The sequence below is a fragment of the Cololabis saira genome, chromosome 1 (assembly GCF_033807715.1).
Source record: "Cololabis saira isolate AMF1-May2022 chromosome 1, fColSai1.1, whole genome shotgun sequence".
NCBI classification, from domain to species: domain Eukaryota; kingdom Metazoa; phylum Chordata; class Actinopteri; order Beloniformes; family Belonidae; genus Cololabis; species Cololabis saira.
In genome coordinates, this window is record NC_084587.1 from 17652363 (window position 1) to 17667815 (window position 15453).

The following is a 15453-nucleotide window of genomic DNA, read 5'->3' on the forward strand; positions in this document are numbered from 1 at the left end:
TTTTTTTCACACAGCCACTCATTTCTAAAGGCTGAGCATACAACTGTACACTTTTGTTTAATTTGAATGAACATGCATGCAGACATAGAACCTGTTCAGACCTGGCATTAAAATGTGTTGTAGGAAATCCAATCACAAGTGGTCAACGCTAATGAAAGACCTGAACACATACCAAGATAGAAGCAGATCCAGTGGTTCAGGATGCATTTGCAGATGGACAGGGAAATTTGTGTCCGTATTGTATCCTTGGCTGGATTCATGGACTGCCCAATTAACTAACTTCATCATTTTGGGCAGGGACTTGATTTTGCATGCATATAACCACAGCAAAGGTCACAACTTATTTGTGTTTTTGATGGATCTTTCCTTGGATTGTATACATACATTGGGAGCATACTTCGAGTTATGTCTTGTTAATTCCAGCTGCTGGGTTCGGCAAAAAGTAACGATGCATTTGGTGTCTGCAAGTGGAAATTATGTCTATGTGTTTCTTTTACTTCAAATAGAGCAGGAAGGTCCGAGCCAGTCACTCAAGAACGCCTTTGAGTACACATTTTAATGCCAGATGTGAACTCACGCTCATTGACTGATTTATTTATTTATTTATTTTTTATGAACCACATCTTAATGACGGGTCTGAATGAGGCCATTCAATCGCATACACTAAACATTAATGTAGCATGTATACACTAATAATTACTGTCTGTCTGTTTTGGTTTCTGTATGCACAGACCAAAATGTGTTGTTTAATTTGCTTGGGAGAGACTACGATGCATTAAACCATAACTAGCTGCCAGGGAAAAACAAGAACATCCATCCAGTGTGTTGGATTTTTGTGTAGCCTTTTTTAATAGTTGAATCAACAATGGCAATGAGAAAATATTCAAAGCCATTAAGCTAAAGACAAAAGGCTTCAGAGGATCAAAATAGAAATGCAACATTTTAGAAATTAAAAAAAGAAAAGGACGAAAGGAGACAACTCAAAACAACAAAGACAGTTCCATGATGTTGTGGGGTTTTGTTTTTGTTGGTTGTTATGGCTCCGCCATCCCTCCACTAGACAAAAGACTGAAAATATGTTGCAACATGTTGCTCAGACAACCTCCATAAGTGGTTTCAGTGATTGATTCTGAATGCATCCTCACATGCCTTTACAGCTGTGATCAAGGCTGTCCACTTGTGATCGGATCACTCATGTATGTTAAAAGCAGGTGCGGAAAAGGTCAAAGAATTGAGACTTTTATACGGAAGTCCTGCAGCTCTGTGGGGAGTCTGGTCCTGGTCCAGTATTAACCAGCTCCCCTGTGGTACTGGGCGGGGGGTCTGCTATCGCACACTTATCATCCTGCTGCTCTCCTTTTGTGATCGAGACTGGGGCCCCTTCAGGTGGGTCACTTGCAGCTATCCTAGCAGAAATAGCAGTAGTTACTGTAAGCTGGCAGCAATTCAACCGTTTTAACAGATGTATTAAAAGGAACAACATGGCAGTTTGAAAGCAACATGGCAGAAACAATGCAATGAGTGCAATACAGTTCTCATATCACTGAGGTCTAGTAAACATAAATGATGATAGGATCTCCTTTGTTTAATGAGCACCTCGTAGTGGGGCACTTTGAGTCGACAGTAAAAGTGCACATTTATTTCTTCCTGTTTGTAATGGCTGTCAAACTGCTGCTGAATATCCAGCTGTGAGGAAATGCTAAGACTCTCACTTGAAGTTTGTTTATTAAATGACTCCCACGCCACATGAATTAGCTAACAAACTGTGCAGGAATGAGATACTACAGGTAATGACACTAAAGACACCTGGATATAAACAGATCCCTTGACATAATGGACCAATGGCAGCTGATTTTAGTTAGCTTTAAACACATTGTGATCAAATCTGCCTCTCCATCTTCATTTTTCATGTCACTGCTGAAAGGACATCTGAAATGAGAATTGCTGTAGCTGACAAGGGGACTGGGGGAGCTCTGATTGAGTATCAGCAAAGGCCTCGGTCCTGCGGGCCTTTTCAGAGTCCAGGTCCCGTGGAGGTCCAGGAAAAGTTAAGCAAGGCAAGTTTATTTTTTATAGCACATTTCATCTACAAGAAAATTCAAAGTGTTTTACATGAGACATACATCAAGATGGAAAACAGACATTAAGATTACATTTAAAATAGATTTAAAGCAACTAATATTAACAGTAAAAACCAAAATAGAAAAGGACAGATAAACGCACAAAATTAAAAACTGCTTTGATGAGCAGTGGCAAATAAAAACTGGTTAAGGGTAATGGCTAGCTGTCATCACTTTAGTTAGTTGGTCTAAAAAGAATCAGGCCATGTTTAAACAGATATTTCCCCCTCTACATTTGAAAAATACCATCATTTACATATGATCGTTTTCAGAATCTCTAGCTGTTAATTGGTGCTATGAGCAGCCAAACCTACAGGCGGCAGTGTAACGAGAAGCATAAAGTCATGCTAGCCAATCGGAATCCTGGAAAAAAACATCAACAAATGACAGGAGTAACTACAGTGGCCAAACAAATTGTAAACACAGGTCAAACACATGACGCTGGTGACGTTTCTGTCGCATATGGCGCTTTTGCATTAGTATCACCTTAGCTCGGTTCTACCCGTTTTGCGCTTTCGCACTAGGGCTGAGACGGGTAGAGCCGCTCCAAGTCGATACTTTTTTTCTGTAACCATTTCAGTGAGGTTCTGAAAGCGGGCTGAGCAGGGACTATTTCTGACGTCACCACCTCCACGCCTCTGATTGGTCGGGGGGCGGGGCCGGCAGACGTTTGAATCAGGAAGCGGGAGTCAGCGCGAGGCGACTCGCGGCTCGCTGCGATTTTATTATAAAGCGCAAAACGTCTGTTTGGTGATCCAACTCTGAGGTGCAGATGTTCATAAACCTGGTGGCTGTCGAGAAAAAATTTAAAAAGGGATGTAGACGGGCTGTTTTACTCTCAGCCGCTCGCGGCTCCAGCTGATTTCTCATCAGCGCCGACACGAACAAAGCGGTTGCGCAATCGAGTACGTCACAGCAGCTTCACCCCAACCCGCCCACTTCTCCCCTGGCAGTGCGAAAACACACGTGTGGAACCGTGCCGTGCCGCGCCGAGCAGAGCCGGGCTCAGCCGATACTAGTGCAAAAGTGGCTTTAATGTGACATTCTGAAGCCTAAATGTCCGTTTCTCTCTGTTTACAAGCAATGTGAAGACAGAGTTTTTGCAAATCTCCACTTTGGCCAGAGTTTTCAGAAATGATCGTTTTTGGTGACTTTGAGCTTTGTTTTCGTGTAAACGAACGGCCAAAACGCATGAAAACACCACCGTTTTCGCTACGTGCAAATGGGGCATCCGGCCAACCTGGAGGGTGACACGACTGCAGAAGCCAGATGTTCCAGCTGCTGCTAAGGTGAACAGCCAATTACCACCAGACGGCAAAGGTAGCTGTTACCTACCTTGACCTTCGACCCTTCCAGACTAACTCCCAGCCAGACGTGTCCGTCAGTTACTACAATCTCTTAAAATCATTTAAAACAATCTTAAAATGACTATACTCTTTAGGTCAACACAGCGCTGATCGCTACATAGCTAGCTGTCGATTAAAAGGTCCCCTCCTAAATTATGCATATATTTGTTGCTTTATATAATTTGACCTGATGTGGTGCATAAAAATTCCCCCCCTCGTCTGGTTGTCATAGATGTGACCACAGTATGGAGACAGAAACTGTTTTTCTCGACCAGGCTGTAATTGTGTTTATTTTTCTGCAAAGTTGGATATATTGACGTGAAGCTGCATGAGACTCACTCGCGTTCAGAACCAACCAGTTCCTTCTGCATTGACTTCAAATCCGAAAACTCCACGTTGCCCCTTGGTCTGAACACTATGGATTTTGTTGCATGATTGTCATGTCTTTGATCGAAGGTGCTTTTTTATTTTATTGATTGTTTACAGAAAGAAACGGCTCTCTTGAGACCGTTAGACTTGTATTCTGACTTGTCACGCTAGTTATTTGGTGGCTGAGAACTGACTTCTGGATTTTAATTGTTCCTATTAAGTCTCTTAACAAGAGGACTCTGTTGACTGTTGAATAATTTAGTGTTGGTTTTTTATCACCTGCACACTTTCTTGTTTTGCATATGTTTTCTTGCAAAGGTGATAGACCTACAGTACAGTTCTTCTGTTTGAGATGCATCTATTACACATATTCTATCTCGCCTGAACTACCACGTACTTTCACTTCCCATGCACAACGCACCTTTGGCCTTGCAACCCATCCAACTTTGCTAGCCGGATTAGGAAAAATCATGGTATTATGGAGTAATGCTTTTAGGTCACAATCTCACTCTTTCATGTGATGCAGTGAGAAGAATGCCAAGCACGCCGGCTACAGAACAGCCCGAAGGTAATCAGCTGAGATGCACGCAGCTGGTAGTTTATATGAACCAGAGGTTTGCAGCTCAGTGCATGATACTGGGACAGCTTCACCGTGCTCTTGTAAGTGACATAGAGACGAATACTGCAGGAGCAGAAATACCACCTCCGGAAGTAGGCTGAGAGAGTGCAGACAGAAACTCAAAAACAAAACAAAAAAAAGAAAACTGGAAGTGATTTGTGAATAATGTTGACAAAGATATTGTGATTTTATGTTCCTCAAATTAATTGGTGCTTTTATAATAGATAGAAAATTCCATAAATGATCCCAGGCTGATGCAGATCCCCATGGCCAGGTCCAACTGCATCCTGCCTTCGGTTACATCAACTTTTAAAAGTGACACATATCCAGTATCTGCATTTACACTGATAAACAGCTGGAGAAACATGTGCAGTATTTTTTTTGGACTAAAAATAGTAAAGCCACATGAGACAAAAAAAGTGCTATTTTCAGAGAACGCAAGTGAAATGTATATTTTAAAGCAGAACAGCCTTTCCCCATGTGTTTACATCACTTATGACATTTTCAAAGACGTCTCACATTTACACATTTAGTTGACAAATGCACATGCCAAATTTACATGATTATTTCCTTGTTACCACCAGTTAAACTGTTGTTAATGGGGAAATAAACTTCCTATGGCTATGCTTCCGAAGGGATATCATCACAAAACATGAGAAAAAGAAGCATAGCCACGACGTAGTCAGACAACTGAAAGCTTGCTGGAATTGATGTTTGAACAACATACTTGTTGTTTCTGAAATCCCACCTGACGAGTATACATTTTTCAGCATACCCATGGCAAACGCTTCAACAAACACCTCATGAAAGACTTTAACAACTAAGTTAGATGCCACAGAAGTTCCAATAGGGATGACTGGACTTATTACATGAGTTCACATATGTGGCTTCATTTCCACATACAGGCCATCTTAAAATATCCAATTTCACGCGCTTCTTGGACTGTTTCCGCATCCACTGGTCCTATCTGATGTGTCCCATGTGGGAAATACCATACTTGTCAGATGATACTTAAAGCACCAAAGGAGGAAATATCCTTGAAATTTTACATGGCCGCTCTGGACTTATTTTATTGAAGCCATTCTGAGAAACCCTTTCTGTTGTCTTGTTTAACGCTTGTACTGTACATCACCTGTTTTTATGCACTTTTCACATATTTATCACCGGCACAGATATTTTTACGTGTGAACGTACTGTCGACTGTCTCCGTTGCCGGCGGGCAGCTTGTTGCTACCTCCTGTAGCTGCTTCTGGTCCAACACACCCCTCCTCACATGTTCGCGTCAGGGCCGGGGTGCTGCACACACACGAAAACACACGGACAATGTCCCTTTGTCACACTTATTACTGTCATTCCTTACCGTTGCCTCGCCACAAACTAACTATATGTTGCAGGGAGCCATTTGGAGAAATGATGAAGGAAAGTGAAACATGCTATTGAACACACGCTGGACATTCTCCTGCTGGGAACAAAGGAAGATCCTAGGCTGGAGCCAGTAAGGGGCACATTCTCCCCGTTTCATCATGAGTCAGTGGTGAAAGGTTGACTGCAGCTTTTCTAATACCAGAAAAAGCTTTTACTACCAAGAGTCAGTTGGATTCATTCAGCTCCAAGAAGAGAAGCATTTAGGTGTGGCTGATGATGAGGAAATGGTATTATTTGCATTCTAATTAACAAAAAAAAAGTAATTTACAAAAAAAAAAGAAATATGTCTTTATGTTGTAGTCGAAACTTTCCCGAATACGATAATGATAGAAATATTAGTAGTTTACAGTCAGTCATTCTGAAATGTGAAGTTCGGTATTTAGTTTTGAGATAATCAATAGTTACATGTCTCTTTCTGGCACATTGGATAATATGTCTCTTCTTGAGAGCCACACTGCCACTTAAAGTTATGGTGGCAAGAAAAAGTATGTGAACTCTTTGGAATTTACCGATTTATCCAATAATTTGACATTTGAGTGCGATCTGATCTTCATTTAAGTCACAATAATAGGCAAATGTCCTCAATCTAACGACGCAGTTGTTATTTCTTGTATCTTTATTGAACACACTCAATAAACAATGGTGATGCCGAAGGTTAAAAAAGTGAAACTATGAGCTAATTACACCAACAAAGACTAATTGCAGTAATTGTTTTTGTGCTGCTTTCACTGACAGTTTGAGAGACATTTAAAATTTTCATTTATTAATGTGAACCGATCCCTACAAAAAAGGAGATCTCCGAAGAGTTGACAATAAATAACAATACTGGGAAATGTTTTGATGGCTGGTGAAACAACAGTTAACTTTTGCAGGAAGACAACTCAGCTGTTTGTGCAGCATAAAAAGGGCGACAGCTTATTAGCATTAAAAAAGGAAAAGAATAACAATCTCCAGTAATAAGGAGTGGTTGAGGGAGCATCGCAGTTTCGGCTTGCTTTCCTGCCTCAGGGCCTGAACTACTCACTGTCATCGAGGGGGAAAATAATTCTCAAATATACAACATGATTTCAGTATAGCTGTCTGCCAGCTGACCTTAGTAAGAGTTGGGTAATACAGCATAAAAACGACCTTCATCAAAGTTAATATATCTTAGGGTGTCTATTGAAGTGGCCCAGTCAGACGTTACAGCAGGCTATTACATTACATACTGTATGGCCACTTTTGTGCAAAAGGTCTCCCGACCCCGGAGAAAGTTGTCCAGGTCTGATCCAGAGCAGCCAAGTACAAAGGACCTTTGACCAGTTATTAAATTGAGGGCTTCACCTACTTTTTACCCCAGCACTGTGAACATTTAATGGTGTCACAGTTTTGGTGTTTAGTTCCTGTTTTATTTTGAAACCACATGTCTCCCATGTGTTTCAATTCTGTCTTCACTTCCCTCGTTCCCATCTGCCCTGATCGTCTGCACCTGTGTCTCGTCAAGCCTTCTGTATATATCTTGCCTTTGCTTTGCTTTTCTCCCTGCTGGTTGGTGCTGTTTTCTTCCTCCATGTTTCATGTCTGGTTTTTGGATTTTGAAATGTTCATGTTCTGGTTTTTTGCAATACTACTCGGCAGCACTTTTGGTTTTTATTTAACTTAATAAATCACTGTTTTTTTGTTTATTTGGAACTCCTGCATCTGGGTCCTATCCACTGCATCCATGACAAATGGAAGTGTTTCATTAGGACACAAAAAAATTATAATTATCTGTGTGTTATCAGTCTAAGCACATTACAGTTGCCTGTTATGGAGACGTAGATGAGGATCTGATCATATGTTGTGTAAAGTTAATGCTGAAAAAATATAGAAGAATACATAGAATACATAGATCGATTTATTTATTTTTAACATAGGCTAAGTAAAGTTCAAGAATAGCTATTGCACTGAATTGTAGGAAATTTATGAAAGCTTAATATAAAGTGCTTTCATATTAATTATACAAATAGTGCCTGCATAACTTATTCTAGAACGGCGCTACTCAAGTGGCGGCCCCTTTCTTAAAACTTTGGTCAAAACATGGTTTTGTATATTTTTTAGGAATTTCTATAGAGCTTTTTCTATGGTTTATAATTATGATTTTTTTTCCATGCTGGTTTGGATGCTGTTCTGCTTCATGTATTTCTGCTGGAATGTGAGATCCCAGGGGAATAAAAAGGTTCTGACCAGGAAACAGCAGGAACCTGCTGTAGGAGCAAATTCCAGCACGCCTCTGGAGTTTGAGCAACGCATGTAGACAAGGGACTTTTAAAATACCAGTAGCAGTGGAGCAGGATTGCTTGCAGTACTTGTTGGCAACAGATGGCGTAATCCTGGGTGCAACTTTACAACTCCTACTATGGCCATGCCAAGACCCGCCCTACTCTGTTATTGATTGGCTGGCTATTTGCGTCATTAGCGGTGGTATGAAGTGTTTTGTTTTGTGTTTTTTTTATCTTTGATATGTCATCTGAGCAACATAAGTGTTTACAACGGGACACGTTAACACTTTTAAGGGGTTTTGAAGTAGAACGAGAAAAATTGTCGTGTGCTGCTCAGCAGTCACGTAAGAATTAGGCGTTACAAAGTCTGGGAGTAGGCTTTGAAATTGTTTGTGTTAATGATTCTGAAGCCCATGTGTACACACACTAACACTTATACATTGCTCACCATTATTATTCAGTATGCAATACATCAATTAGCTTGTTTAAGTTCTTATCTAAATGTCTAAAACTTAAAAATGTGTATCGTGTAAATACAGGAAAGCTAGACATTTTGGGGACAGACAGTGAGACATATTTAGTTAAAAACCCACTCCAATTTGCAAAGTTGATGGTAATTTTTTAAAACCTGGATGGTTGGAGACAGTAATTAGGCTTGCAGGATTGTGACGATCATGAGCTGCAGTGGCAGAGATGACGCATTGTGTCAGACCAATAAGAGGCAGAGAGGGGCGTGTCATGGCGGGGTCTTGGCGTGGCCATAGGATTTCAAATTCGGATCATGGACATGAAAGTGTGAAGGAGCTCCTCTGCATCCCAGCTGTTTAGGTGCTCCTGCTGGATGTTCCTGTCCAGTCTGTCCACAGAGAGAGTTTACCTGCATTACCTGCTGATGCTGCATGTGGCATCGTCAGTGCAGTTGTTGCTAGGCAACAAACACAACACTTGAGACCAAGCTTCACATCCAGTAGTTTGTGAAAATATTTTTACAATTTTTTGTTTTCGTTTTTATATATATATATATATATATATATATATATATATATATATATATATATATATATATATATATATATAATAAATACATTTGTTTAATAAAAAAATTTTGTGTGCTTACCTTTTTTTCTTTCGAAATTTGAGGATATAGACAATGATAACAACAGTCTCCAAAACGAGGAAGACAGCAGCTAAAATGGCCCCAATCTTCCATGGCTCAATATTTCGCTCATTTATCTCTACAAAGATATATCCAGAGAGAGGATAATAAAAAAAAGGAGAGCAGGAAACAAGGAAGACAATTAATCAAATATATGACACTGGTTCTGCACAAGCACCAAAAGATTTCAGAACAATTCTGAGCATCAGTTTTCCAGGAGGACGTAGGACTGTAACCCGGTGGTGGCTGCTATAACCTTTTGATATGACTTATACCGTTATCATTTAAAGGTGGTGGCCGTGATCTTTTCAAGAATCCTTTGATATCTTACTGGTTAAAACCATATTTACATTCTGATAATAAATAAGTTCCTGTTTTCCAGGATATGTTGCATTCCCAACTTTACATGATGCATTCATTTGGCCACTTGGTGTTGAAATTGTGTTGACTGAGGTTAAAATTGTGTTTAATGTCTTAAAGCTGAGTTTTTTGCTACTTCTTAAGCGTGAACAATGTGTATATTGTATTATGCTTTGTACAGTTAAAAATGGCTTGAATGAGCTCTGCGTCATCTGCCACGGGAGCCCCTAAAGGCAGGGATTTTATTGTGCTTGTATAAGTTCAATATTCATCTCATTGCTAATTTCTCCAGCATCACCTACTCCACGTTGAGCATCGCCATTGAGAGCTTGCTGTTTCATCTATCTCAATCAATTACTAACCTCAGATGTGGGTCAAGGACAGTTTATGGACGAAGAACATGTGCTTGAGTTGTCAACACATTCACCTCGGGTTCCGGTTATGTCGTCCATCAGCTCATTGGCTTCTCCTGGCTCCTCTTCTGCCTGAGGGTGTTCAGCCAGAACAAGACGCTCACAATGATCCTGTGTGGGTTGGACCAGGCCGGGGTCATGAGGCAAAAGGTCTGGCATATGTCTCACAATGCCAACGGTGTTTTCTCCTGTCTCCTGCTCATCAAGGGACGGGCTTGGGCTTGTGGTTGGGGGCTGGCTTTCAGGGCTCTCTTCTGTGGAGGCTTCAGCACCGTCCACAGGCTGTAGGCCCGAGACCACCAGGATCCCTAGAGGAAAGGTTGGGTATATGACACAGATTAACCTTTGTCTGGTGTTAGCTTTCTGTTACCATCTCCGATGTTAACGGGTCGGTTTTGACCCGTGTTTTAAATTATCTTTAAAATACACTAAAAGCAATTATCCACCATCCAATTTGTTTCTCATCTCTTGGTTACATTGTTAGGCTTCCTTATCCATGAAAATATTGGTTTTAATATTTTTGGTATGGGACTTTGGGCCTTTTTTTGTCAGTATAGCCCTTCATTTCAATTTAAAAAACTGGTAAAATGAGCCTCAAGAGAATCATATGAATAAATAAAAGGTTGTTGTGTTACCTGGCTATTACGGAGAGGTAATCTGAGGTTCTCTGATGTTTAACACTAGGGGTGTAACGATACACTAATCTCACGATACGGTACGATACACGATATTGAGGTCACGATAACGATACGATATTATAGCAGTATTTTTTTAACAACCTTGCATGAGGAACATATGACTGGAAAAAATTGTATTTTATTTGAAAGACACAAAATAGTAACAATAGGGCATTTGCCCTATTGTTACAGTTTGTAATGCTTTATAACTGTTTAAGTTTTAAAGAGAAAGCCAGGCCAACCATTTTCCACAAACTGAACTAAAAGTAAATGTCAGGTTTGCATTATGCATCTTCAGTTTCATACAAGTACAAATATTTTGCCACAAACTGAATAGTTTCTCTCATGTATGATTTGACTTTTTTCTTTTCCAGAAATGTAACAACTAAAATTAAATAAATAAATAAAAGTAAATAATTACATACAATTTTACATCATAAAAAAGATTGATTCATGCTCATCTTATAAGTGTAAGAGGAGATTTATTTTTGTTAAGAAGGTTATTTTGGTAATTCAGGGTTCATTATTTTATAAATATATTCTTTATATTCTGATGTAAATCAGGTACTATAATTACACTAGTCAGTTTATCTGTAGTGATTAGTATGGTCTTAGATTGGGCGGAGTGATACGCCACCGTACGGCACTAGTTGCTGTGTTGATGTTCTAAAATCCTAGCGTAGTAGGATTTTGGTCCGCGGGACGCGGCGCGGTCGCCACACGCGGCCAGCTGCGCGTTACTAGTCAACACAATGGATTAATATTAATAACCCAATATCGCGCTACACCTTGTCACCTCCACGACACGTTTCGTGGCGTTTTTGTATCGTGAAATTTCGTGGCACGATATATTGTTACACCCCTATTTAACACTAAACTACCCATGCAAAGGTCATTGTTGTCAAAATTAAAATGGCCATTATCAAACATTTTCATTTGCACGTGGCTGGTACTAAGTGGTTTAAAGGGTTTGTAATCTTGAATTAAGAATTGGAACGAAGATCAGAAGCATTGTGCACCGGATATTTAGAATTGTTGGGGCTGTTTTAGGTTCAAACTTTAACTCTCGTTGACAGGGTCAGTTTTGTGTAAGCATTTGCTTATTTAGGAGTAATTATACATTAGCAACACTTGTCTGACCTCCATGTATCAGAATTACACAGATCTCACCTCCATCCTCTTTGTCGGTGTCATGTGGATCCTCCACAGCAGTTTGTTTTTCCTCTCCGGCTTTTTTTTTCTTTTCCACCAGTGTCGCTGATTGCTCCTTAATTACATCATCTCCATATCTTTCATCTCCTGTTGCTCCCCCTAAATCTGTACCTTCTGCCTCAACCCCTTCCTCAGTTCCTGCTTTCTCTAAATAGCCATATTCAACTCCTTTTTCAGGTTCGTGAGCATCCTCCCCTATCTTCGCCTCTTCCTCAGCCTTGGATCGTTCTTGTAAAACAGATTTTGTTTTTATTTCGTATTTATCAGATGGTAGTTCTGTTGTCTCACTTTCTATTCCTTCAGTGTAAGTTCTTTCTTGCTGAGCGTCGTCCTTTTTCCATTCATTTCCTATGTGATTGTCATCAGCCACACCCAAGCTAGATTCAGACGCTTCAACGGTTCCCTGCTCTGGCTGTCCTCTCACTGTTACCTCTACAGTAGCTGGAATTTCCTCTTCATCTGCTATTTCTTTTGTAGTTTCATTCTTTTCTACTGACAATACAACTTTCTTTATGTTGTCCTCTTCCCCTGCCTCTACTGTGTCTTCTGTTTCTTCCAAAGTTTCTTCCATATCGCCCTGACTTAATTTCATCCCTAATGAATCATTAATTACCTCCAAACCCCCTGCTTCGCTGACTTCAGTCTCCACATCTTCTATAGACTTCATGCTGACCTCAATAACTCCTTTACTCTCCCCAGTCACAGCTTCAGCAGCATCCACCCCTTCCATCTCTGCAAAACCATTTTCTTCTTCCCTGAGACTCATATTTCTATCCGTCACCGGCTGCTCCAACATTTCAGCCCCTGTTTCAGCTTCGTTTTTTCTTGTTTGCGTCCCCATTGTGTCCTCTGCATCTTCTGCTTCACTCCTTCCTTCTGCCTGGCCCAGAGCAGCCTCTATCACCCTCTCCAGCAGTTCTTTCAACACTTCTTCTGCCCCACGGCCCTCAACCTGCTCTGAGGCTTCCTGCACAGCCTGCTGCACGTCCTTCAAGGTCGGGGGGGACAGCAGTGGCACCGTTTCCGCAGCGGGCCGCTCTGGTTGTTGGGATAGCGTATGGTTACCTTGGTAGGTGGCCTCTGTGGAGGACTGGCTTGGGGAAGGTACATCTAAGGAGATAATGTGAAACACCTGTAACATAGTGTGATTTCTGATCTATGTGTTCAGTCATCTTGATGATGACCAAGAGAGGATTATTGAGAACAGTTAAGGATTCTTATGACATGACAGCCTTATATGGCAGACATTTAGAGAAAAACAAGTCCTTACCAATGACTGAATATTCCATGCAATCAACCTTTGTCAACCACACTCATATTCAGCTATGAAATGGTTACAAAGTTACTTGTAGAACATGAGCAATGGTTTTCCTTCCATAAAAATAAAGATATTATGACGTACTTTATCCGTATATGTCCATATGATGTCCCCCTACCTTGAGATGTGCAGTGTTGTATCAGCAAAACCACCATGAACCTTTCCAAAATGCAAAGCATCGTGTTGCCAAATAAAGTATAAAAGCTGTAATCCAAAACGATCCAAGTCTATCCAAATCAAAACAATTTCCCTTCGTACCAAAAGTCCTGCTAGAGTGCGAGTGCTCACACCAAGAAAAAGCATACACTACATACATGCAGACTCTGGCCGAGTGGGCAGTAAATTGGGCCGTCCAAGGGAGTGTGATGCTACCAGGTGACGAAGAAAGGAAGAAAAAAAAAATATATGTGTTGGGTACCGTCAACTGGAGGTTTCTCTACCACCAAGTGTCTCCACACAAAGTAAGACTTCGGTGTTAAAAGTTCTCGAAACTCCTACAAGGGCTGCTGTGAAATATCGTCGGCATGTCACACACTCACACTGAACTCTGCTGGAGTAATTAGAGGTGGAGCGTGAGGTTGGGACGACAGTGATGCCACCGGTGGGACACGACACAGATCTGGGTGTAGCACTGAAAGTTCAAAATAGTGCTGCTACGCATCCAATAAAGACGCATTTCTTCATGTTTTTCCCACAGAAGGAACGAACTTGCTCGTTTGTATTTGTGTACTTCATGTTACGTAACACAACTAGTGTTTATCTTATCAATATTGAGCGTTCCTGTTCAGATTTGTGATTGCATGATTTGTGTAGTAATTCAAGAAGCTGTGAAGCACGTGTTGCATTAATGAGATCTATTACTACTGTAAATGTATAGTGATAGCCGCTGTGCATGGTTAGAGGCAATAAAAACTGCTGTGGTAAAACTTTGCACTGCTGCATATTTATATTCGTTCAGAGTCACTGACGCATCGCCGCCACAGCCAAGTAGACTGTTTTTTGTACTAATATGTCTCCAAAATGCCTTCAGATCTATGTTCAAAGCCAGTCATTCACAACATCAAGTAGTCAAAGGACAACAATTTGAATTCCTAAAAAGTTGGGATATTGTGTAAAATGTAAACAAAAACAGACTGCAATTGATTCCTGAGTCCAAACCTACATTTAATTCACAATAGAACATGGAAAAAAGTAAGTAAGACAATTTCTCATCTTATGTAAAGTATTGGCTCCTTTTGAATTCACTGAAGCAGGCAGCAAAAGGCTGGAGAGTGCTAAAAGAAAAAAATATTTGACATCTTATTGGATTAATTGGCAGCAGGTGAGTGACATGACTGGCTATAAAAAGAGCATATTAAAGAGATGCAAATGAGAAAAAAGCTAAAGTATGCAAAAGTAAAGGCCAGAGTTTTTCTAATGTGCTCTTCAGTGTGAGATTGCACAATGAAGACTCTGAATATGTCATCATCTACAGTACACAATATCATCTAAAGAGGCAGAGAAATCTGTGTTCATGGCATGAGGCTGAAAATCAGTATTTGATGCTTGTGATCTATAAGGCCCCTAAGCATCCGCTGCCTTAAAAATAGGAAAAATAGGAAAAAATTCTGTCATGTAAATTATTGTATAACATCTCCATAAATCTCTGTTTAAAAACGCAGTTAGCTGTGCCATCTGCAAAATTTGCAGATGGCCCTGATTACTTTGCAGATTGCCCTGCATTTGCACTGCAAATGCAGGGTAAAGTTCTATTGTACAAGGGAGAAGCCACAGGTGAATACAATGCAGGAATGCCATCACCTTCTCTGGGCCGAAACCCTTTAGTTTAAAAAGTTTAAAACTGTCCTGAGTTTCACACAAATCAAAATTTGATATTCTTTTTGTCAACCACAGACACTGTGTCCTCCAGACTAAGGGCCAATCCCAATACACCCCCTACTTTCTGCCACTAGCCCTCACTCACTACCACTAGCTCTAAAAATGAAGCCACAGCGGTAGGGCCCTTGTAATCTTCCCTAGGGATTAGGACACCACTTGCTACGTCACTGCGTGGTTTATGTTCGGGTACGTAAGCGACTGCGTAGTTACGTATGCACATACGTCACACCATATCAGAAAGCCGAGAGCTGAGGGATGAGAAGAGCCGCCGGGTCGGGAGCTGATTTATGGTTCGGCGTTAAATCGACGCAGAGCCTACA

At 40.7% G+C, this 15453-nt stretch overlaps 1 protein-coding gene across 4 annotated transcripts; it reads right to left on the minus strand.

Annotated features, from left to right (window-relative positions):
- Window positions 1–916: 916 nt before the first annotated feature.
- Window positions 917–13583, minus strand: si:dkeyp-118a3.2 (neurofilament medium polypeptide). 4 transcript variants are annotated; one of them, XM_061715568.1, is made up of 6 exons: window positions 13374–13583; window positions 11896–13047; window positions 10063–10356; window positions 9237–9354; window positions 5649–5750; window positions 917–1406 (listed from the first exon to the last, which is right to left on the minus strand). In XM_061715568.1, the coding sequence occupies exons 1-6, from the start codon at window positions 13432–13434 to the stop codon at window positions 1241–1243; spliced, it is 1893 nt and encodes a 630-aa protein (XP_061571552.1). In that variant the 5' UTR covers window positions 13435–13583; the 3' UTR covers window positions 917–1240. The 4 variants fall into 4 exon arrangements, 2 of the variants coding, with proteins under 2 accessions (XP_061571552.1, XP_061571636.1); XM_061715652.1 differs by having other exon boundaries at window positions 1268–1401; XR_009770934.1 differs by lacking the exon at window positions 9237–9354 and having other exon boundaries at window positions 1371–1406.
- Window positions 13584–15453: the final 1870 nt, after the last annotated feature.

Coding starts and splice junctions, on each gene's coding strand:
- si:dkeyp-118a3.2 (XM_061715568.1), bottom strand. CDS start 13,434: ATGCTTTGCATTTTGGAAAGGTTCATGGTGGTTTTGCTGATACAACAC. Junction 10,357..11,895: donor CACCGACAAAGAGGATGGAG/GTGAGATCTGTG, acceptor CCTTTCCTCTAG/GGATCCTGGTGGTCTCGGGC. Junction 9,355..10,062: donor CGACATAACCGGAACCCGAG/GTGAATGTGTTG, acceptor ATATCTTTGTAG/AGATAAATGAGCGAAATATT.